Source organism: Teleopsis dalmanni, chromosome X (assembly GCF_002237135.1).
Source record: "Teleopsis dalmanni isolate 2A chromosome X, ASM223713v2, whole genome shotgun sequence".
NCBI classification, from domain to species: domain Eukaryota; kingdom Metazoa; phylum Arthropoda; class Insecta; order Diptera; family Diopsidae; genus Teleopsis; species Teleopsis dalmanni.
Window position 1 is genome coordinate 61,344,485 of NC_051848.1, and position 26,630 is coordinate 61,371,114.

The window sequence follows — 26,630 nt, forward strand, 5'->3', positions numbered from 1 at the left end:
GGGAAGACAACTTAACTGTCAAGGCAATCGATGACCGTTGGCCAATAACTAACTTCCGAAAATCGTGTCTAGAAAACCTGTAACTAATTATAACAAAAATTTATTAAAATAATCATGCAGTCATATGAAGTCCCAACAAAGTCACGGGTGAATTACTGACAGAAATGCAAATTACATAAAAATTCTTTGCTCAAACAAAACGCTTAAAAAATTAACAATTAAACGAAATAAATTTGTTTTTAATTATTTTATAGACTTTATAGTCATTTTCGTTGTTTCTGTAAGTTCAAGCGTATAAATGAGCGATTATTTCTGAAATTTAATTGTGTTGAAACGAACCGCAATTAATCAAGCCGCCTCAACGACTAAACTCGTAATTATTTATATTCTGTATGACAAACAATAAGCGAGAAATAATTCTTGCTTATACATATAATCAAAAAAAAAATTATCAAAATTAAGGAAGCGCAATTTAATTGTTTATTATCTTAAGTTTCCAGTGGGTACCCCAAAGACACAAATTGACCAAGCATACAAAATAACATACACTAAAGGGTTAATATATGGCCCCTCTTTATATATGCAAATATTATGCAGTTTTTTCAAATAGACGTCATAACGCAAACGTGATAAAATTTAATCCTTAAAAACTTATTATCTTTTCTTAGCAATAAAATAATTATTATATAAGAATACTATTACAAGTTAACCCATTAACTACCAGGCAAATTTCAGACTTGAAATTTTACCGAGAATTTCCCATAGTTAATAGTAAAATAAAACAGGTTCAATTAAATGAGAAAAGTTTAATATATCTTTGAAAGATTAGTCTCATTTTATCTTTACCTAAAAAATATAAAATCTTCTTTGAATAAAAAAAAATAATCAAAGCTAGCCGTATGGTTGCAACGAATGGGTTAATGCAAAAGTATATTACCACAATGAAATACAAAAAAAGTTGTCTTTGACAAATATCGAAACATTTATATTTATATCTTTCATATGAAAGTTTTCTAGATCAAAATGGTATAGGTGGGTATACAAAGTGAAGAGTGCACAAATTCTTCTCGGATGAAACACCAAAAACGTTTATAAATGCAGTATGCAACTAATTTTTATGTTGGAGATGCTGTGAAGTAAGTCAAAGTATAATGAACCCATGTCTTGAAGCCTTGATTTTGATCATTTTAAAAAGTGACATAACAAACTTTCGGTTGTCTTTCACTGTAACGCTGGTGAATACGTTCTACAGAAGTATATAATATTAAACATTTACGACTATTCAATTTTTGAAAAACCTTAAAACTTTTGATCTGCCCTTACTTAACTCATTATTGTTTCTAAAGCCGTATATTTTATAAACGTAATTTTTATTCAAAATAAGTTGAATCCCTTAACTTGTTTAATGTGCACGTAATTAAGTGTTTATTTAAATGTCATCGGTTACTTTAAGAAGCTACAACTCCTCACAATGCCATTTTCTTTAATTTCGAAACTACTTATCAGTAAATCATTATTTATTTATTTATTTTGTCAATCAGTGGCTTCATTATTCAACACACAAAATGCCTTTTGCCCCTCTCTCTCTACCCCCTCTCTCTCCCTCTCTCTCTATCTCTCTCCCTCTCTCTCTATCTCTCTCCATCTCTCTCTCCCTTTATCTCTCCCCTTCCTCTCTCCCCCCCTTTTTCCAATCTCTCTCTCTCTTTCACCCTCTCATTCGCTCTGTCTCTCTTCCTCTATCTCTCTCTCTTCCTTTATCTCTCTCTCTCTCTTCTTCGCTCTCTCTCTCCTTCTCTCACTCTTTGAAAAAATTTCTGTTTTAAAGAATCACCCGATCTGGGTAGAGTCAATACAACATGACTGTTAAGATATGTATTGAAACCCAAATGGCTTCATTAGAATGTGTTGGGAAGACGTAATAAGGTCGTTAACTGTTTCACAACAGACTTTTGGTATATGTGGTCCCAATACCTTGTAGTTGAACTGTCATTATAATATAAGTAACAATAAAAAATGCTATTTAAATAATAATACCACAACATTCCTGTTTTATAATACTGCGCAACTACTTCCATGACTGTTTATAACGCGTAAGTGGAGACAGAATCCGTCAAGAGTGGGAGTGGGTGATATGGTGATAAACTGGGAGGATATCGTTAAATATCTCGGCATCGCGTTGGACAAACGATTCACATGGCTTAAACATGTTCAACTGAAAAGAATTAGCTGCACCAAAATTCTTCATTACCTCCAACCGCTATTTAGAAAAGAAAACCTCAATGCTAAGAACAGGAAACTGATATATAACCAAATAATTTGTTCGTCACTTCTATATGGTTGTGTAGCGTTTAGCAAAGCTTCACTACTATTCACCAGTTAGAAATTGCACAAAGCCAGGCTCTGAGAAGACTTTTCAAAGTTCCTTGGTACATTAGGACGAATGACATCCTCAAGGACATCAAGATTGATCCCATCAAAAAATACATAAAGGATAGAGCCCTGAAATTATTTGCGAAATCTGACAGACTTACTAACACCGCGTTATTAAATCTCAGAATGGTTACAGGCTCCTCGGGGAGATATGCAGATCTGAGGTCAATTATTGCTCAGGCTATGTGAAGTGATAAACAAAAATCCAGTCAAGGCGCAAAGAGGGGTTTTGTAGAAACCTCGCAGTTATTAGAGAGTAAAAGTGCTCAGGTGCACTGACTCAACTCAACTAGCCTCAACATATATACTTCCATGACCGTATTGATTAAATTAATAAAATTATATAAAATTAAATTAATTGAAATCAAATAAAATTTATTTAATATATAAACATATTTTATGAGAACTATGAACAAGCTTTTTCTTTTTCTCAGGCCTTTTCTTTTTTGGATTTGATTGCATATTCCAAACTGCATAGAAATCATGATCTGCTATTACTGCTATTAGAAGACTTCAGCAACAATAATTTCATTATAAGCTGAGTATTGTTTTAACAATATATATATAAAATGTTATACATTTAATTGTTGTATTTGTGCTATTTATGAATAAGTTTTCTGAATAGAGAAATGTCAAAATTATCTACTTTAACGCGCTCATTTCATTTGATTGAATATTAGCCAGAATAAGTCCATATATAATATGTAATCTCAAGAAATCTAAATCTTTATGTTATGCCCAATATCATATAGAAACAGTAACTAATCTAAAAATCTTTCTTTAGTGTACTAGGAAAGCATTGACAAAAATTTATTTCATTTAAAAGAAGTTAAGCATCTACCTTAACAATAAGTTCATAGTTTTTGTTAAATGTTTAAACAAAATCTTAATAATAAAATAATTCTAAAATCGCATAATTATGGTTATAAAAAAGAATCATTTGATTTACCATAAAGTATATTTCGATAAAGCCCTTTTGGTATTATACGTATCATTAAATATCTCTTATATCCGGAAATAAATATTAAGGCTATATATTTCTTTCTTCAGTGATAGCTTACACTCAAGGTCGGCGGAAGATGCATAGACGTAGGCAAATGTGTGTCTAGTCTAACACATATATTAAAGATAATTTTTCTTTCTAGAGAATTTTTTTTTTTTTTTATTTAATTCTATGTCTGACTTTTTGTTTTTTTTTTTTTTGTATATTTAGCTATCTTCTCTAACTAAATTGCATGAAGTGCAGTTGATGAGATAAAAACTAACAATTGCAAGTGCAAATAAATATTTGCCTAACGAAACGAAATGACTACAGTTGAGCAATAATTTCGTAGATAATTGAATAATGAAATGCGTTCACACTTTAATCAAATATCATCAAATTTAATTTATAATTAATGGAATTATTACATCATTTAAACTGAAAGTGGCAATGCAATTAAAATTTAAATAAAATTTTAATATTCTTTTTATATATTTGATAATTACCTATTGAAATAATATATCATTTTTTATTTAGGGAAGCAAACCTCTAAGTGTAATTGTAATCAATTAAATGAGCTGAAGAAAATCTTCAACAAAAATGTTGCATAGTAAATGACGCCCTCCCCTTCGGCACAACATTGGTTACGCCACTGTGATAATATTTTCATTAGCAGAAAAATAATTAATATTCTTTTAATTCTGCGTATAATAGAAAAAGAAAATTATGCCTTTAAAGGAAGCCATTTATTGAATCTATATATCCAAAGTTGTTATAAAAGATTAATCAGAAAATTGTAAAAATTATTGTAAAGTTCAAAATATTTTTGAAAATTAAAAACTGATCGTTTGATACTCGTATGTGATGTGCATTATATCAGTTGTGCAGTTTCTCTGATGTTTATTTTGAAACACTTCCAAATGCAATAGTCGCCAATGCAATAACATTGCATTAAATCTAATTTTACACGAACTCTTTAGAATGCACTGTCTATTCTTTGATGTATCTGGAATTAATATTTCAAAGTGAAAAGTAAGAGTTATATATAATGCTTTCTCTAGAAATGTTTTGTATGTTTAGATTTACGACCTTGATGAAAGCAGCGCACGTTAGTCTGTGATTCTCTCGTGACTTGGCATAATAGAACTCAGTTGCACAATTTTCCATAAACGGTTCGAAAGCTTATTTTACATTTTGTTTTGCACATAAATTGAATTAACATAAATATACTAGAATTGAGTAAATACCAAAAGGTTTCTATGTAAAAAATTAATTAAAATAAAATAAAATATGTAAAAGCTACGAGCAATAAAATCAGTCAATTGCAACTTTCCTACCACATACACCCAAGCAGTTTGCATTTTCCGCTTATTCTATGTCTCCATGAATATTTAGGTGTGGTCTGTTATTGTTCGGAACTCACACAAACTATGGGATTATATCAATAACAAAGGGCAATGCAACTATGCGTACATATTTAGAATGATATACACTTTTTAATGTAAATTTTCCCAATCACATTCTCAATCACATTATCGAAATTTAATTTCAAAACGATTCACGTAGTAGAAAACAAAATATATAATTACGATTATATATGCTTAAAATATAAAATAAAATAAAATACTCTGTGGTTTTTTATATGATCCATCTTTATAGTTTCAATTAAATGTTGAGATAAAAACCCAAAGCAGTAAAGAATAGTGATAAGCGATAATCCCTTTTTCAACTAAATGCAAATTATCATTAAAAATAATGCTAAATGTCTACACAAAAAAATACTATATTGCACCTCAACAGATTTATATGATAAAAATATATGGTAGTTCTCACTGTAACACACAGGGTTAAGCGATTGGAGATATACATACAGGTATGTATATCTGTCAAACTGATATTGTCAACTACGTGAAATTCAAACGAATGACAGCTGTTTATATTACTTACAAGCTACAACAAGCATTTCCGTCTAAGTTCTATGGTATATAACAGAAAATATTCGAAATGGAATTCAAACGTATTACTGTGACAACCAGCTATTGTTCGTGAACTTAAACACCTCAGAGTGAATAAAATAATATTCTTACACCAAACATCAAAGATCTTACACCAAAGCAACAAATAGTTGGACTCGAAAGGGTGAAGCAGTTGTTATGCTTACACAAACGTGGAGAATTTCCAGATATTGTGTTTTTTAATGAGAAAAATTTCCCCATTGAGCAGTTCTGATACTCACAAATTGATCGTATTAACTTAACTGAACGCACTGCTGAAAGTTTAAAAATACGAATGGCCATCCGAAGTAATTTTCCTTTTCCATCTCAAGTAATGGTATGGGCACCTGTGACCGCCGATGGATGCTCTCCAATCGTTTTCATCGAGCCTGAGATAGTAACGCAAGACAGTATTTTCGAGTATGAGTCAAGAAAACTCAGTTTTTTTTTGGCCGGAGCACATGCAATTGAAGTTTGTCTAAGAATATACACTCATGAAGCACACATTCTGTGGTCCTTCATGAAGCTTCTTAACACTCAAAATTAACAAATGGCTAGAAGCAGCAGCTCAGACTGCTTGGAATAATGTAATTGCAGACAATCTTAAGAATTCATGCCAAATCGCTTAAAAGCCAGAACCAGGGAGTTGGTAATGCTGAACAGGATAGGTATTCGACCTGTCACAAGATTTCTTACTAGACATTGTGGAGTTAAGAATCATCTATCTGATCCAGGTATTACAAGGGAAATTAGCTGCAGACTTTGTCACAAAAAAGGGGCAACAGAAGGGAAACACGTTGTGTCACTGTGATAGTATCGCTAGACTCAGACTTCGGTATTTATCAACTGCCTATTCACTCATAACAGAAATAGGCAACATCTACTACTACGTGCTTATGAAACTAAGACGGATTTATCACAATAATAGTTAAAGGTTGCAATGACTTGATGGCATAGTTATTGCAACTGTGATTAGGTATAATACTTTCAGCTCAGAAAACTCTACAAAATATATAATCATCTTTTTTTCTGAAAAAAAAAATACTAATTATGATACCAATCTAAAATGTTTTTTTATAAAACAAACTTGAGTCATTTTAAATATTTTCAGTTTAATATAGTTTTTATATTTTGAATCTACTATAATAACTAAAATAGAGAACTTTTTTCTAAAATAGAATATTGGTTTCTTCATACTTATAATGAAATATTTGAAGGATGGCAAATAGTCGTGCTATGAGAAAAGTTGGCTGAGATGTTAAATTATTTGTATAAAAGTTGATGGAGAATATGATGCACCGAGTACATTTTATTGTATCTTATTATACTACACAGTATCTTATTATTTATTTATAATAATTTTATAACTTCAAATATTTTTTTATTTCTATTTTGCTATTTTTTAAGTTACATTTTATATTTAATTTGGCTTTTTTACAATATCACAGCTAATGTTACTTTATATCAACAATTTATTCTCATATTCGAACAAGAATAAAGAAATGTATTATTAAGTATATTTTTCTTGAAATTGCATTAAAAAATCGTTAAAATACAACCTTTACATTGCATAAAAACCCAATAAAAATATTCAAGAATATCGAAGAAATTTCTATTCTAAAATATACTGACTGACATTGACACTATAAGGGTTTCATGTAACACATTGTCATATATTTAGCTACGTAATCGAGCAAAATACTAAATGCTAAAATATAAATAATTTGGTTTTTACAGTATTCATTTGAAAAAATATAATACGTTATGTAAATACTAAGAAAATCAGTATAATTGCATTTATTTCCTAAAAGCAAAACAGTCAGCACCGACCATATGTAAATATTTATATATTCTGAATAACTAAATGAATAGCACCTAGTACAAAAGGTGAACCAGGGTCACATATCTATGCTTCAATAAGAACCTAGAACAAATTACAATTGTAGAATGCATGTAACGCACAATATTAGATATTGCCAGATATTGTGATCATAATTATTGAGATCAGCACCTATCATATGCAAATATTTATATATTATGAATAACTAAATTAGTAGCACCCAGTACAAAAGATAAACTATGGTCACATATCTCTACTTCACTAAGAGCCTGGAACCAATTGCAATTCTGAAATGCACGTGCAATATTAGATCTTGCCAGATATTGTGATCATAATTAGCAACTAAAATCATTTATGGTTTTAGTTGCTAATTATTTATTGTAATTATTTATTATTTATTGTTTATTTACTGTAAACTATTTTTATACCAAAACATATATTATATAGTAATTTATTATTTATTAACAAAATATATATAAAAAATTTAATAATTTTATTTTGCGTTTAAAACAAAATTAATGGTTTAATTTCATAAAAATTAATTGACTCCTCGATCGTGCACTTACGATTTTTACTGACGTAAAAAAACACATCAAGTAAGAAATAATAATCACTGATAATTAATTGTAAATGATTCTAATTTAATTACTAAGGAAGAGTTAACCTAAACTGGAACAGATTAAATAATTGCTATATCATGCAACAGAAGTGTAACTGATAATTCATAAAAATAAATTTTTAATGCGCTCTTTAAACTTGACCTTAACATTGCAATACATTTTAATTAAAAATTATCATTTTAATATTAAATTAAAAGGAAATAAAAACACATATTTAAGATAAGTAAATTGCAGTTGCACATATTTTACTCTACAATTACATATAACACGCTAGTTGCATTACAGTGCAAGCACGATTAACTTAACTATGTAGTTAAGTTTAATTAGCACCTATAGTTTCATTATATTTTCTATAGTATAAAATATTTTTTTTAAAGCAGCTTTAAAGTATAGTAATAAAATAAATTAAAAATGTATTAGCTGGACATATTCCTGAAATCTACTACATTTCAACAATGAGATTGTATTGTCGCTGAAATCTGTAGTGTATGATAAATGAAGACTGTTGCATATCAGTCTATCTTATCAGGCAATTGTTAAAAATTGAATGCATAATGCTACCATCTAATTTTTGATTAACTGCTTACTAATAATGAAAAATTGTGTCTATAATCAACCAATACTTCGATAAAGTGACAATAATGGTTCTTCTTCTGGCCAAGTAGCATATAAGCATCGTTTTGGTACCACATCTTCGATTATAGGATTTATGATGATTTTTTAAAGAGCGAAAAAGATTATTTTTATAATCCGACAAATTTGTTAGTTGGTAGGATTTTATAGAGTGAAGTTTTAATGTTAATAGATCTTGATATTTAAATATAAGTAGCAATTGTCTATTTTTCTTCCTGCAACTTTAAAATCAACCTGCAACAAATCAAGGAATCAAAGAAAATGAACTACCAGATGAAGCTGCCTATGCCGCCATTCGCTCTCCCTTGTTCTTTTTCAATACATCCGCAAAAAAAGACATTTTAAACTTTATAAACAAACATATGGACGATGAATGGGATATAGAATGGTCAGTGTACAACCATCGTTACAAGTCGAATACCAGTGGATTAAAAGCAATGTACCCACTTTTCATTTTGTAATAGCACACCATCCAAAGATCGTATACGATCTATGGATGATTAACGATTGCCCTTTTTTTGATTTTATTTGTAGTAATATCTTTCCAAACATATTATCTATTAGTAAGATGTTTTATAATAACTGTTAAAAATATATTTTTGATATATGAATATATTATTTATTGATTCAAAAAAATTGATACAGCACTTACATAAATTATAGAATTTTATTTAAAATCTAAATTGACAATAACATATTTGTTGTGTGTCAGCCTGTAATCTAGTCAATAAAATTTAATTTATAATATTTGAGCGGAAGGCCCTGGCAGCTAGCGCTCGTTTTTCCAATCTTAGTCGTAAAATTTAATATTTTGTGATCAATTATAATAAATAAATAAAATATCTATTAACATTAAAACTACTCTCTATCGAAACCTACGAATTAACAAGTTTTTCGGATATCCCAACTACAGGTCAAGCGATTAGATTTCCTTCAGTTTAATAAAAACTAAATTATGGTACTTAACCGACTTGCCGACAATCGCAGGACACGAATAGAACAGACGACTAGATATATATCTTTAGAAAGATTTCAATCTTCTATATTACCAGATTAACAGTTACAAAACTATATATAAAAATATATATATTATATAAGAAATAATATTATATAATAATATTATATATATCAAAAAATACATAAAAAAAAACTTTAAAAAAATGAAGTTAATAAACTGTTTCTTTTTTCTCTTCATAATCATACAATATTACTGAAGTGCAATTCCCATGAATTTTTTTTTAATAATTGAGGTTTTACTGTTCGTAGAAATAACAGTTTAGTTAATACATTTCTATTACACACCCAGTATAGTATTTTAAAATGAAAAACGAATTGCCCGCAGTGAATATAAATTTTATAATTATATCCGGTGCATCGTACTGAATTTCTCAGTTTTTCAACTACAATTGGATAGATGTTTTATTAAATATTACAAAATACTAGTACACATATTTTGTTTGTTAATTTAAGGAAAATATATGAATATTGTATATGGACAATAACAAGTTATAATATATAACAAATTAAAAACCCATTAAAATTTATTTATGTAATTTACAAAACAATTATTAAGTTTTTTCGTTTCAGGTCTTGAAGTCAAAGAATTGTAAAGCTTATCTTATTGTTATTACAGATTATATTTATCCATTGTTATGAAATAAACGTTTATATAAATTTAGTAATTAGTTAAAATTATTGAGTCATTCATTTATTTATTTATTTATTTAAGTAATCTTTTTATATGTATTTGTTTGACGTTTTTAAATTTAATACATTTTCTTCAATCTAGTCGATGCATGTACTCCGATAGATTCTCTTGAAAAGTTATTCGTTCTAATGTATATATATATACATATATATATATATATATATATATATATATATATATATAATATATATATATATATATATATATATATCAGATCGTTGTTCCGTACTTTTAACTTAACATTTATTAAGAAATTTTTTAACTCAAAAACTGTTTTTTGTCACTTATAGATGTGATGAATAAAATTAATTTTATATTTATATTTAATATAATATTTGAAAGAATAATTGTAAAATATATATTTTAAATACATAATAAATAATATATTTATTATATAAAAATAATATAAAAGATATTTTTATTATTTTCCGTAATATAAAACAGGTCTCAGATTTCTTACAGCACAACTAATCCCATCTTTACTTAGTTTTAATCAGCTGTCCACAGATACAATTTAGAATGAAAAGCAGTTAAAATTAAAAAAATATATTTACATTTTATGCAGTTTTATAAATGTAACTCCAGTAAAATTTTTATCAGTTTCTTATTTACCAAAATATCGTAAAAAAGTATTAAATATTTTACATTGCGTTTATACTATGAGATTGAAAAAAAAAAATAACCACCAAACGTGGTTAACATAAAATAAAATAATAATACTGGATTTGCAAGGGGTTTCCTATGACTTAATTACGTTCAACGAATATTATCTATATTAGATAAAACTAAATATATTCTGTATATAGAATATAAATATATATATAAATATATATAGTATAGCATTTCAAAACCTACAGAGTTGTTGTACTATCACTGAAAATAAAATCCATTGTTGCAGTTTTGGACTATGTTGAGAAACCCAACTATTGTCGCATGTACAACATCTTATTGGATCCACTCTCCTTTGAAGTATATAGAGTGGATCAAATTAATCAATATGTACTATTTAAAGTATTAATTATGAAACAGTTTTCTTAAATAGGGTTTTTTGACAAAATTAATTTTTGATATTTTGACCATTGACGACTATTGAAGTCGTCTGTGGGGAACTAACAAAACATAACATAATAAAATTTCAAGTACTGATATACATATGTGTTATGAATAGAAAAAAAAAAAGAAATAAAAAGTAATAATAATTGCGCATAGTTATAAATATCTATCTCATATTTAATTTCTTCTAATGGAGAATTTCTAAAATTGGAAACAATTCTAAAAAACATCTCCCATTTCAATAATTTTCTTAATAAAATATCTTAACATTGTCAAGATCTGATTCATATAAAGTACTACATTGGTTCTAACATGACTATTATTATTAATATATTATTTATGTACAGTAATCTTTGTCTTAAGTTTGATTTTAATCGTACTTATATATATTTTATATCGTACGTTGCATCCATTATCTTTACGATTTTGCTTGGTACACAACATTGGGTTTTACTTTATTTTTACTTTTATATTTAATGATATTGTAGTATAATCATTGTATTCGTTGTCTTTAGGGTAATTCTATAATGAGTCCTCTTATAAATATTTGAATTGATTATTTTTGAAGATGTATTCATATTATAATTTATTGATTTATACATTATATCGTCATTATTTGAAGATTTTTTGCCACTTTATTTGTAACATAATTAATTGTCATACATCATTTTGAAAAGCAGATACTTCCCACACAAGACATCATATATGCTTAATATATAATTTTTGTTCATATTTACATAAAAAAAAAAATAACATTTTTTTTTACGAAGCAATTTTAAAATCTAGCATATTTTTCGAAAATTTTTGGATCCATTGTTCCAACCAGCCCCCAACTTAAAAAACCCAATTATAATCCGAAACACTTTTATTGAAATACTCGAAGTGTGCGAAGGGTGTTCTCCATTTGGTAGTGCCAAAGCTATATATTTTTATTTGTGTTTTATTTAAGTAAATATTGCAAATAGTACAATATTTTATTATAAATTAATATAAAAAATGTAAACAAACACATGATAATAAGCTAATTAACATAAAAAATGAATTAATTTAATAAGTTGAAAAATGAATATATTAAAGAAATTGTGTTTACATATTCAGATATATAAATATTATTTAAGCTGTAAATTATAACAAATACTCTTTGATATAAAAATAGTAAAAACTTTAGACAATTTTTTTTATAAACAATTGGTATCGAATATTAAATGATCAAAATAAATTGTTAATTTGTGTAATTAAATTTTTCTTATATATTAAGAATTTCATGCGTTATAATCAAAATTAAATCTTAGAGCCAAATCTGTTTAGAATTAAATTTTATTACAAAAGATCAACAAATATACATATAATATATATATATATATGCTTAAAAATGCTTAATAAATATATATATATTATCGAAAACATGCTTAAAGCGAAAGTCTGCATATTGAGTTTTTGACATATAATATATTAATAATATATATCATATATTATTATGTTATATAATATATTAATTTTATATATTATATACTACATATATTTAATTAATTAGCTGAATTAATTAAATAAAATAGAAAAAGGAGAAAAAAAAGCTAAAAAATTTGTTTGAAAATAGAGTGGTCTTCTAAATATAAATTTAATTTCTTAAATAAATTTTATACAAAAGATTTCTAATATAACTTCTATGAGAAAATATTAAACATTTAAAGAACGCAAAACTTATTTCTTTGCCTGCTTTAATATTCAATTTATTTAACATATTACTCAAGTGTCCTTAAAAATATTTTGTTAAACCAGATCTAATAAAAATATCTCTGTTAAATAGATAAATCCTACTTCATTTTATATTTACAAATATTTTTTCTATTTATTTTAACTAAAATATATTTATTTGTTTAATTATTTCCAAAATTCTATTGTAATTATTTTGTTTTCATATAATTTACAATATATTAAGAGTATTATTAACTATCAAGTATTCCACAAAAATGTTTATATTAATAAAAAAAAAAACATGCTTATCATGGGCACAATCGAAGAGCGAAATATAGGGCAGTGATCCCACCTATTACAGTAAATCCGATACAATATTTTTTGTTAAAAAAAGGTCCCATAGAATAACAGCTTAATAACTGTGATTGTTTGATGGCGAAGCTAGACAGTTTCGTGCAACTATTGAAGACAGACTTCCAATTTTAATATAATAACATTTTGTAGTTAATGATACAATAAAAGATATAGGAGTTCAAGACCACACTTCATTGACTTTAGCATAGGAATAATCTTTTTTGGTCCACTATTTTTATTATAAACTATTTGTTGAATCAATTGAAAAACAGTCACTTATGGGCCTCCTTGTCTGATTTTTGATTACGCCCATGATGCTGACGCAAATATATACGCTAAAGACTTCCAACATAAAATAAATTTAAGTATTTATAATAAACAAATTGAAGTGTCTGAATATCAAAGAAAACTTCACAAAACTAATTGCAATTCATAATATTGTGAAGACTGCATATTTTGTAAAAGATACTTATGTGTTGTGCATTGAGATAGTCTACTTTCTGAGTTCAAAAGCATATTTGTTATTACTTGCGACTTTTGGTTACTCTTCAATTGCTTAAGATGGTCTTCCATTCAACAAGTTTCAGTTGTTTATTAAACTCGTATATTGCTTGAAATTATTTAAAGCTAGATTATAGATTTTAGCTAGAAAAATTATTTATAAATACACCGCAATTAATAAGACCATTTCATAGAAATTGAACTTTGTGAGATAAGAAATAAATAAAACATATGAGTTACATAATAAGACATGATAAGTCCAGATATTCTCTTAATCTGTTGACAATATTGCCGTCGTAATAAGCGATAAGTCTTGACGTAACAAAAGTCACACTGGAATAAAGCTTACGACAAGTGTTAAGCCTAAGTATCACAAAGTGTATGAGTAACATATTATCTATATGACAAGCAATAAAAGTAGTCGTCCAGAATGAGATAGATTAAATATAAACTCGGTTATAATGTCATAAATAACTGTCAGTTTAGCAAACTTTAGTATACTATGTTTGATATATAAGCTATTTAAAACCATAGTTTTAAGTAATGATACATAGAACTGGAAAATGAGAAGATGTGATGGAAATCAATTATTTCTAAATGAAAAATTCTATATCTAAAATGTAACATTCTATGAAACTTATATATTATTATTGTAAATCGGAAATACTATAATTGATCTGAAATGAAAACTGGGAAATGAGAAGATATAACAAGAATAACCTATTTCTAAACGATAAATTTCAGATATAAATCTGTACTTGATAAAAAAATCGATGAAATACTTGAGGTGAAGAAAAAATTGTTACATAAAAAAGTACTGAATAATATTACAATTATTAGACATTTATTCACAAAATAGGTACCCAAAATTTATACACCAAAAGTGAAAAAAAGAATGTCATACTGAGGAAGACGACATTGAGGAACTCAGTAAATCTTTGTGTATTTGTTTACAAAGCTTAGTCTAATTTACAAAATGGGTACTCTAAATCATATGCCTTATAATGTTATAAAATATAATTGTTGGAAAACTTCAGATCGTTTAAAATAACGACTTTCTTCCTTCAAACTTCCTATAAAATCATATAGTCTATTATATTAATTTCGATAATTTATTACTTTTAACAAAGAGATTTATATTATTATATACTTTAGAAAAAAGTATAAATAAATATTTATACCTACCATATATTTAATATAGATTTTTTAAACAAAACATCATAAATCTACATAAGAAATTAAAGATACGAAATATAGTCTAAAGTATTAATTCAATAAGTACATATAAATTTGATATTTTCCCAGCACTTAATAAATAAGCATTTTCTAGAATACATTTGTCTAGTGAGCAATCGGGAAAGATTTATAGCCAATTGTTGAAGTGAAGATTATTTAAAAAAAATATATAGTCATAAACTTAATACATGTTTTCAGAATATAACAACTGAAAAATATTCACGAAATTTATTCAAACGTGAAAATATTCAAAATATTCTAAATGACAAGAAATGAAATAATTGCTTTTACTTGTATAAGGAAACGGTTTTTTAATTGCGTAAAGTTGTAATAAGTATTACTTTATGTTATATAGTTACTTGTTAACATATTAACGAGTACGACAATATAGTACGACACAATTTTGCTCAAAAAGTTTTGAGTCCGAGCATTATTTAGGCATTTTAAGCTATAACAAAATTTAATAATAATAATTTTTTTAATCGGTCCACTTCAGGGTCTTATAGAAAACAAAAAGGATCACACTAAATTTTTGTATTTGTAAATTTTTCTAAGTTCCAAATTAATTAAAACTAAATTAAGTTGACTTAAATAAAAATTCTTTAAAATGCAACTTTTATTATACCCTTTAATTATTACCCTTCGAAAAAGTCCACCGAAAGTCTGCTATACCATGCCAGAGCAACTAGTAAGTAAAACTAGAGAGTTGTTTTTTGGGTGCTTAGTTAATAACACTAAGCCCGCAAACAGTCTTATAAAAACTACATCAGCAAAAAATTCTATGAACCGGACTCTTATTGTGGAATAAGTTACTTTACAACGTGATCTTTGAGATCAAAAATGCCTCTAAGACCGCGAACATTCAGGGTAAAAAATATGCAACACATCTCGATACCTCAGTTGCAGCTTAAATTAATCAGCAAACCTTTCGTTTTATATTGACCCCAAAAAGATACGTTTTTACCAGTTTATAGGGTGGGAATGATATTGAACAATTGTCATATAAATATTAAATAACTTGTTGAGTACTTGGTTAAAAAAAGTTACTCCGCAAGAGAGGGAGTGAACATACAAGGTAAAGTGTCAATCCTTGTCATTATTCTCTATTAGTTGACACACAGCCTCCACATCGCCTCCTTTGGATAGCTACAATCATCAGCACGTAGTGAACTACTCATGATCATGAAATCCTCCTCATGAATATATGAGGTCATGCGTTGGACTTGTTACCCTAGTTATCTTAGATTTGTCAATCGAAAAAGATATAGATTATTTTTATGAAATTGTGGCTTGAGTAATAATGAAAATTTGATGACTACTTCTAAACAACTTTTTCATTTTTTAAAAAACAAACTTCAACAGAGAATATATGCAATTAAAGCATTTTTCATCTTTAGGTTCCCTTTGACGTAAACGTTTAGTATGCAGTCGCAGGCACATGAGTACCATTTTAAGCATTTTATATAATTTTTACAGGGCCTTAAAAAAACAAATTTTAAAATTCTATGCATTTTCTTAAATAAAACAAAATGAAATGCAAATAAATCACTTGAAATTATTGTTTGTCATATTTTAAAATTATAATGTGTATGATGATATAAAACCACAAAATCTCAAAAACTTACACTGTAGGATTTTGTTGTTTTTTTTTAAATTTTTTTGTTGCAATTCAATGTAAATATAAACAAACTCGTATAAACAAAAAAGGAAGTAAATGCAGCAAAATATAAGATAAAACAATTAAATATCACAATAACAAAAAACGATTAAAATATCAATATATATATTTTCCTGAATATATGAATATATATTCATACGATTCATATATAAATACAAGTTTTTTGCTTAAATTTATGGAATCGCATGATTAAATGTTTTGTTAGAGCTCATTGTCGACGGGTATATTATTCTGATCACGAGATGCGGCTGTATACTTTATGCCTCATACGAAGTGCAATTAACATTTGAGATACTATTATTGCACAGCAAACAATATGACAATATGGAAATGTGGAAATACAACAGACGTGCGACTGCATACCATTTAACGAAATAATTTTATAATGAAATAAAAGCGACGGAAAGTGCAACAAACAGAATAAATAATGATTAAGTATGTAGAAAGCGCTGAACCCGCAGCGCCAACCAGAGATCACAGAACAGCGATCGAAGACCAGTTTAAAGTCAATATGTGACGTGTGCACGCATGCACGTAACTGTCCCAATTCTTTCGAATACAAAAAATATATACATATACATATATGTATATATATATACATCAACAAAAAGCAAACATATATACATACAACTATGGCAGTCCACTTTCAAGATACTTGATCTTTGGTAAATGTTTTTATCTTAAAACTGGTCCACTAGAGCAAGTGCAACGAAAAGAAAATCATACCAAAAATGTACTTCAAAGTTCGATATCACATTAACAGCACAGCAACAACAACAACAACAACAACAACCATATGAAGTAAGTGAAAATCATGATTTATTGGATGTGCTAACAGAATAATTACACATATGAATAATATTTTAATGAAAAAGATACTTTTTCTAGTCACAATCGAAACCAACTTACTCTCTTAGAGAGGAGAGTCCCAGATAGAATTAAGATTTATAAATAATAATAAATTTTGTTATTTAACGAATGAGTAATAGATTGGCTTCATATTTTTGAAGGGAGTAATAAATGAAACGTGAATATATAGACGCTTGTTACATACATATAAAAATTATTGATTGATGGTTATAATTAATTCATTTATAACTCCATAGCTTAACCGGTTATCGAGAAGAACCGTTGAATTACTCAAGGGCTGCACGTAATAACTCACGTGCTTAAGCTTAACGCTTAAAATATAAAAAAGTATAATCAGAAAAAAATTATGTATTATTGAATACATAATATATTTTATTATGTATTTAATATTATATTTATATTTTGTATTAAATTTTTTATGTTATATTATATTATATTATATATTTAATATTATATTTATATTTTTTATATTATATTTTTAATATTATATTATATTTTATAATATTATAGTATATTATATTTTTTTTGTGGTAATTTTTTTTTTTAAACAAGCTAATTTGTCATTTTTTCAAATAACACACAACTATTTTATTTATTTTTTAAAATTCTGTCTTATTTTCACTATCATTTTGATTATAGTCTATAGTCTATATAGTCTATAGATTAGTCTATAGATTAGTCTATAGATTAGTCTATAGATTAGTCTATAGATTAGTCTATAGATTAGTCTATAGATTAGTCTATAGATTAGTCTATAGATTAGTCTATAGATTATAGTCTGATTATAGTTATAGTCATCAGGATACTGATAAAATATTTTTATAATATATATACAAACTAACAACTCAGTACAAACGATTATTTTTTATTTCCGAAGGTATACATCTATGTTTATTCATAATTATGATTGGACACTTAATACAATCCATAAACTGGTACATGGGTTAAATGTAGTTGAGTTATTAATATCACTTAATATACTTACATGACTACTCACAAATTCAATTACAGAATTAAAATAAAATTTATTAAAATTTATTAGTATTGAAAAAAAAATAAGGAACAGGGAACAGTGCACAGAGAAAAAAGAAACAATAACTATAGAGATGTTTTCGCTTCCATACCTTAAAATGAATAAAATTTTGATTTATGTGTGATTTAAGTCAATATCATCGCTACATATATAATATATGCTACTCACATTGATCGTGTTTAATCTTTAAAAATCCTTATTTTTTGCAAGTTCTAATTCTAATTTCTAATTTTCAATTATTATGCCAGCCACCTATTGTCTAAAAAAAATCTATCCATTTTTGCCATGATCTATCCACTACTATGGTCTTAATAGATCATTGAAAATAAAGTGTTTTACAGTAGGTTGTCAGAACCTGCTATAAGTATATACGCGGTCAATGAATTTAAATGTATTTAAATGTATAATGTATAATTACAATTAATAAATATTATCATATTTCTGTACTGGTACTTCGTATTTCTATGGCAAAAATGCTACAATATGTAAAAATTTTGATATGCTAATATTACTAACATAAAATTAATATTAGAAATGAAGAATTTTACTCAAAACCTTTCGGTGTTTAATTAAATTAAGGTGACGACTCAGTACTTAGGAAAAGATGTAAGTATGTACTATTATTAACATATGTAACATATAATTATATGTGACCTAGTGCATTTTTTAAATGACTACCAGCAGAAACGTTCGTACCATTTAATATAGGAATATATATTATATGTAGCTATAAATGCTTATTTATTATATTATTCATCAACATAAATTAATAATAATATGCAATCAAAAAAAAAAATATATATATATACATACTTTAAACAAATTGTATATTAATGCTGAAAAGTCAAAAAAGAAAACACTCCAACATAAGTACTAATCGATCTCAGTCTTATCAGTCGGCACTTTTGCACTCTGATTATTTTAGGCACTCACGCGACCATCTATGAAGACGTCTGTACACATGTTTCAGCGAATATTTATTAAATGATTCATTACACAAAAATGGTATCATTTCTTTCGAAATGGAAGATAATTTTAAAATGCACACATTCAACAAAGTCTATAAGCTTAAAATACATTTATGGATAATATATTTATATTATATCATATTTTTTTCCTAATAAGAGCTGATCACTGTGCTTTGAACTTTATATTAAATATTTAAAATAAAACAAAATAAAATTTCTTTGATAAAAAATATACTTCCAAAAATAAAACTGATAAAAACACATCAGACAAAATTACAATTATTACTCATGAAAGAGTACTTAAGAACAATTCATTAAAGAAACGTATATATATACTTTTTATAAGAAATATTTTTAAAATTTTTAAATTTTTGTACTCGTATCTAAAACTCATTAGCTTTTAATTATTTATTTTCAATTAATGCATTTATTGTAAATTATTCGAGTTTTATCTCATAACTACAAATAAAAGTTCTTTGAAGAAATTATATCAAATAAAACTAAATGGAATGTATGGAATTTAAAGCAATATAAACAATTCCGAATGATTATTTATATATATAACAAAACATTATTTCTCATTTAATAAATACACAAAAAATCCTAAAAGTAATCATTTCAAAAGCATTCTTATATTCTTTTATTGTAATCGATGAGTATACCTAAGAGGGGATTTTAGGGTAGTGGTGTCTTCTAATGGTGTGACCTAATAACAGTTGTAAGAAATGGAAGCCCATGCGTTGAATGACCTTCCTTTAATGTTTAGGAGCAACGGCGTAGGTATTTGGCATGCATAGGTATGTGCTGGTAGTTGTGCAGTCATAAAAGATGAATTTTATTGAATTAAGCCTTGCATTACTGTAAACAGTAATCACCAAAAGTATCACCAAAATTATGTTTTTTTTCGATTTTCTACTTTTTATAAGGAGAAATTATATCCCTTGGCGAAATTGTGACCCCCGTCTTCTCGTTTCCCATATCCTTGCTACGTCAATGTTCTAAAATTTTTTGTCTTTCGTGAATGCCTTGTTTTAAGTATAGTTTCTTTAAAGATTAATAGTTGAGATATCATTTTTGTAATAAAATAATTCATTTGACAACATTCTTTCACAAAACCTGAGAAACACTCAAATTAAAATTATTAGAAACAATATTTCGTAGAAACATGCCTAAATCTCAAAACATAATTCTTTAGTTCAAGAAACCTAAAAAAAAAATTGTATTATAGAGTTATTATAGATATTTACCGATATACAGGATGTATATAGAGCAGCACAATCATAAACGACTTTTAAGTAAAAACTTTTAATAATTCAAAAACAAATAATCTATTATGCTATAAAAATGTATATTTTATGAAAATTATATTTTTCTAAAAATTTCTGATGCTGATCTTTCGTTTAATAGTAAATTTTTATCTCACAAGCAGTTTTCCTAATAGTGAATCCCAAATAAATGTATGTACCTGAATGGTTTGGACAAAATCATATCTGACTTGATTGAGAAATAAATGGAAAAATTATTTAAAAAAATATAATGTTTTTATAATGTTATTATAATAAACACAATCATTTTTCAACTTTGTTTCAAAAGAAGAAAATTAATTTTAATTATGTCTACATTTAATAGGTAATAGGTATTGAAATAAAATATTTTACTTGAAATGTCCTAAGAGTAAAGCCCAAAAAAAAAAAATGTAACTCATACGCACTGTGTGCATTTTATGTTATGAGAAGTGAGTTTTCTCAGTAAATATTCAATGTAACCCCAAAATAAAATTCAAATGTTAACATTTTTTTATTATTTCATTAAGATTTTTGCTTGAAATATTTGATGTCGAAGTCGGTTAGTACACTTGCCCAGAATTGAGCAGTGTTTCTCTGAATATATTTATTTTATTTGAAATAAAATTCAATGATATCTACCGGTTCAGCTTTTCTGACCTATTTTATAAGGAGTGATATCCCACATACCTCTATAAAGAATTCTAAAAGGCCAGTCTAACATAATTAACAGAAAAAATAAATGTTGTAGATATGTTTTAATTCTGTTAACATAAATGTTTTTAGAATATTATAATCTAATAGACAATAAATTTTTTTTTTTGTTGCAAAAGTGAACAATGTTAAATCGAAAATTACTTCTTATAGTAAAATTTATTCACTATTAACTAACTTTATATTCATAAATTATTGTAAAAGCTTTGATGAATTTTGAATGAAAATAATTTTTTATTGAAAACTAAATTAAGTTATTACTACAATTTGCTTAATACTTTTGTGGACCATTTTTCGTTAAAGTACTATTAATGTACATATTTATATTAATGTTTGTTATCTGTCATGAAATGATTCTGATATACGCAAATTTTTGAATAATTGAATATTTGTGTACAAAGTTTTAGATAAGAGTTATAAAGATATCTAAATAATATATTTAAATTAATTGATTCAAACAAATATTTGTTTAAAATTTCAGTAACAAAATATAATTTAGTAAATATTTCTTTAGAAGATGAAGGGAACCCCTCTGATATGAGTGACACGATTGGAGAATAAATTATAAAATTATCACTCAATATCTAAACAGATTTATCAGCGTGCCAACACTAAATATAATTTAAATTTATTATAGCTCGAATAAACAATATTAAGGTTCTCTTGATTTAAAAAATATTTATTAAATATACTCATACTATAATAACACATAAAATTAAAAAATAATTGAAAATTTGAGTAAGTATCTGAGTCATTTAGAATTTTACAATTTTATAATTGGCATTATTTATTTTCGTAAAATTGAATTGATTTATTAACTTGTTTTAATAATTAAGTTTAGTAGATACAGTTCAATACTTCCGAATCAAAATGTATGTCTTCAGGTTTATATCAGGAAAGAATTATCAATTGTAGAATAAGCAATTAAAATGTAGGAAATCCGTCATCGACAACAGTGTTCTATCAGGCTGCAGATTTAAAAATGATTTAAAAGGTTATACTTCCGCTTATACCAGAAAAAGTGATTAGCTACTAAAAGCTAACTAATTTTTATCTAACAAATTGTCTGCGAAAAAAAAGAGTTTACGTTTAATAATCAAAAAGAAAAGTTTATGAAGTATATCCAGTATATTCAAACCAACAAAATTTTATACATTTTGGTAGATCCTGGTAAAATAAATTAATTTGTTTATTTTTGAGTGATATTGTTTAGACTCTCTTCTCATAATAATTTTTTTTCTTAATTTTTATTTAATTACAAAAATATTAATTTCATCATTGCCATTGTTTTAATATACTTTGCTTAAAAAATCTTATTAATAATTGCTTTCTAATTTAACAATATGGAAAATGCTTATATAAATCAGATCTTATTTTTTCTAGATTTGCAAGTATGGTGAGTGAAAACGATAAAATAAAATAAATCCTGTAATCATATCGAAATCGGAAACGCTTCTTTTGCAACGAATATTGAATAAAGTACGTTCAACTTAAATTTGTACATGTCCTTCTATTTAAATAATTTATTTTATTTTTTGAAGGCTTTCAACAATTTTGATTTAAAATAAAATCGAATTTAATCGAAAAATTTAGTGAATAGTAAATTAATAATGATTCGAAAGCTATAATTTGTTATCCATGTTAATATAATATGTTTTTAACAGAATTATGTTAAACCAATGTTAATATAAAGCAGTATGATACCATTTGTAATTTTAAGTTGCAGAGATCAATATCACAATGTTTTTAACATTTTATTTTAATATAAATAAAGAACTTGTGATTCAAGTATAGAATTTTATCGGTGCAGATTTCGGTACATATGTATATAAATTACATATTAAGTTACGTGCTCGTAAAAATGTATTTGGGTCTTTTGGCCCATTGTGTTACAGATGACATATAACCTGAATATTCGAAAACAACCCTGTTTTAAATATACTAGTTACTATACTTTGTTTACTAAGCACTTAGAATGAAAAGAATAAAACACATAGCACTTATTAAATCGATATATATAAAATTTATATATGAAGCTTCGTTTAGACTTTGTGTAATCATTTTCAATATTAAAATTAGAGGAAAAAGAATTGCCTTTTCAACTAACTATGGAAAGTCTGAAAATACTTGTACCAAAATTATTATTTTACTTTAGATTAAAACAATGGATCATTTTTTCTTTCACACCAGCTGGAGACAGAGCAAGTTTCTTAGGCAAATATGATTCGAACACCTTCCTGAAAATATGTATTAAGACACATTAAGATGAATGGTTCGAAATAGTGTCATATATAATAACTGTTAGTATTTCATGTTAAGCAATAGATTTGTAAAGTCAAAAAGAGTAGATCAACTCTTGCAACTGAGTGTTGTAAAAAACTATTCTAACCTGGATCTTATTGTTATTAAAATCCAATGGTGTAGATTAAATCAAATCATTTTATTTTAGATGAAATCGTATAAACTTTTGAATGATATATTGCATTACATGAAATAAAAATATATACAAATGTATATTGGGAAACTCTTTCACAAAAATTATTCTTACAGTTTAACGACATTCTTATTTAACTAAAGATACTTTATTAAAATATTACATTTCAAAAGTATTAAAATTTTATATTATTTGTATTAAAATTTTATAGTACCCTAATGATGACTATAAATTATAGACGAAATATCGGCTAAAATAAAATTCTTCACAAAAAAAAATTTTTTTTTTAAATAGTTTTTTTTATTTTTTAAAAATATTGTTTGTCGTTTAAGTTATATTGAAGCTGGGTTGAGTTTCACATGTAACAACTCTGAAGCAAAATACTTTGTAGGGGGTGCTTCATAATAAGCAATAAGTCTTTTAAATTTATCAGAAAAGTTTTAAATATAATTAATTATTTTTTTAAAAATTTTTTTTATTTTAATGACAAAAAAATTATTTTAAATTAATTTTTTTTTGGAAATAATTTTTAAACAGATCCATTAAAGATGATCAAAATATTGTACTTGTTAATAAATTCAAATAAAAGTTATGATTAAAAAGAACTAACATATTTTATTATAAATAAAAAATTAATTTTAAATATTATCATTAAAAAAATAATAAAATTAACTTATTTAAAAAACACAAAAATGATTCTTAAAATTAAGTAACTAAAAAGAAAAAACAAAAAAATCCTTACTGCTAATTTTAATTAAAATTTATTGTTTTTGCAACTATATATATGATGTCTATAATATATAGCAAAAATTTCTATACTTAAACTAAACAGACAACTTCTCGGAACGTAGTTCCAGACTATTCTAAATTATAGAAGGAGCTTCTCGGTACATAATGCCAGAATACTCTATATTTATAGTTAGAACTTCTCGGAATTAATATACAAGTCAACTGTTATGATATCCTTTTTCTTTGAAATCTATTACATAATTTACTGTAAACCTATTTTCAAATCTTCTCAGAACGTAGTTTTAGACTACTCTTAAAAAGCTCTTAAGGAGCTTTTTAGAGCATGATGCCAGACTACTCTAAATTTATAGAGAGAACTTCTCGGAACTAATATATAACTCAACTGCCATGATGTCCTTTTTCTGTGAAATCTATTATATAACTTTCTGTAAATCTATTTTCAGTTTTTTTATTTTAAAATATTTATCTCTCCAAGAATTTCATTTCGACGATATTTAAACAAAAATTTATTACATAATTAATATGCAATTTTTTTATAAATATGTGTAAATGCAATTTATTACAAATATGAGAGATTTAGTCAAAAAATTCAACATTTCATCTTCCGGTAATAACTCACCACCCATGTTGCCTTGTAAGTAAATTCAACAAAACAATGAACCTCATTTCGAAAATGGCAAAACCAGTTATCTTATCAAAATGTTGCATTTATCCTGTTTTCTCAGTGCAATTTGTTCTTTAATTACTTCATGCTTTTGTTTATTTTACATTTATTTAACAAACAAATACTCTTAAATGCACTTACCATTTTCCTTAGTGTAACCCCAGTGATGGCTCATTTTAAAATATTTTTTTATACAATTTATAACAAATAACAACACAAAAAAAATTTATTTGATTATTTTTTTATTTTATAAAAAATTATATTTTTTTGTGATGCTTTTTTAAAAAATTTCCAAAAGATATAAAAATTTTAAGATTTTATTTTCAGAAAATTTTTTTTATTAGGAAAATATTTAATAAATTTTATATCAACAACAAAATTTGACAATTTTTTATGTACTCAAATGTTTTATATGTTTGTGTGTGTATGCGCCTGTTTTTGTATTTTTTTAAGTTTTGTTTATTATTAAATAAGAAAAATTTGTTTTTATTTACTTTTATTTTATTTTTTTTATATATAAGTTAACTTGCAAGCGTGCGTGTTTACGCTTAGGTTTTGATCAACTATAAATTATAGTTTTTTTTCTTATAAATTTTGAATTTTTAAATTAAATAAAAAACTTAACAAAAAATATTTAATTATTAAAACAGGCAAAATTAAAGAAAATACGAACGCGTCAAATATTGAAACGCAAGTAAACTATAAGCAACTGAGCTGCTTTCGAATGAACTCAACTAAACTGAACTGAACTGAACTGAAGTGAAGTGAACTGAACGGTTAGTCTGCTGAATGAAGACTGAACTGAATTGTTTAGCTGCGAAAGCATTTCAGAATAGCAGCACACCAACAATTACAAAAACAACAAACAAACTGCTGCTGCTACAACCCAACAACAACAACAACAACAACAACAGCAGCAACACTAACGGAAAGTACAATAATAACACTTGCTGCCTTGACTTGCGACGACTTAACTGAATATATGACCTGATGAGCTTTTAAAGTTGTTATGATTGGTGTAGTTGTTCTTGGTGCTGTTTATATTCCCATTATTGTTGTTGTAATGCTGTTGCTTCATTAAAGTAAAAAAAAATTGGAAACGTAAAAAAAACAAACATAAACAATAATAATGAAGTAGGGAGAGACCATTGATTGAACCGTCGTTAAATGCCGGGTTTTGTATTGTC

General features: G+C 26.0%; 1 protein-coding gene across 1 annotated transcript in view; it reads right to left on the reverse strand.

Annotated features, from left to right (window-relative positions):
- LOC119661833 (carbonic anhydrase) overlaps nucleotides 1-25,686 on the reverse strand; it is a 36,186-nt gene extending 10,500 nt beyond the window's left edge. Inside the window, exon 1 of the mRNA XM_038071335.1 lies at nucleotides 25,585-25,686. Coding sequence (XP_037927263.1) covers nucleotides 25,585-25,618 — 34 coding nt within the window. The 5' untranslated portion in view covers nucleotides 25,619-25,686. The remainder of the gene's footprint in view (nucleotides 1-25,584) is intronic.
- Between the last annotated feature and the right edge of the window lie 944 nt (nucleotides 25,687-26,630).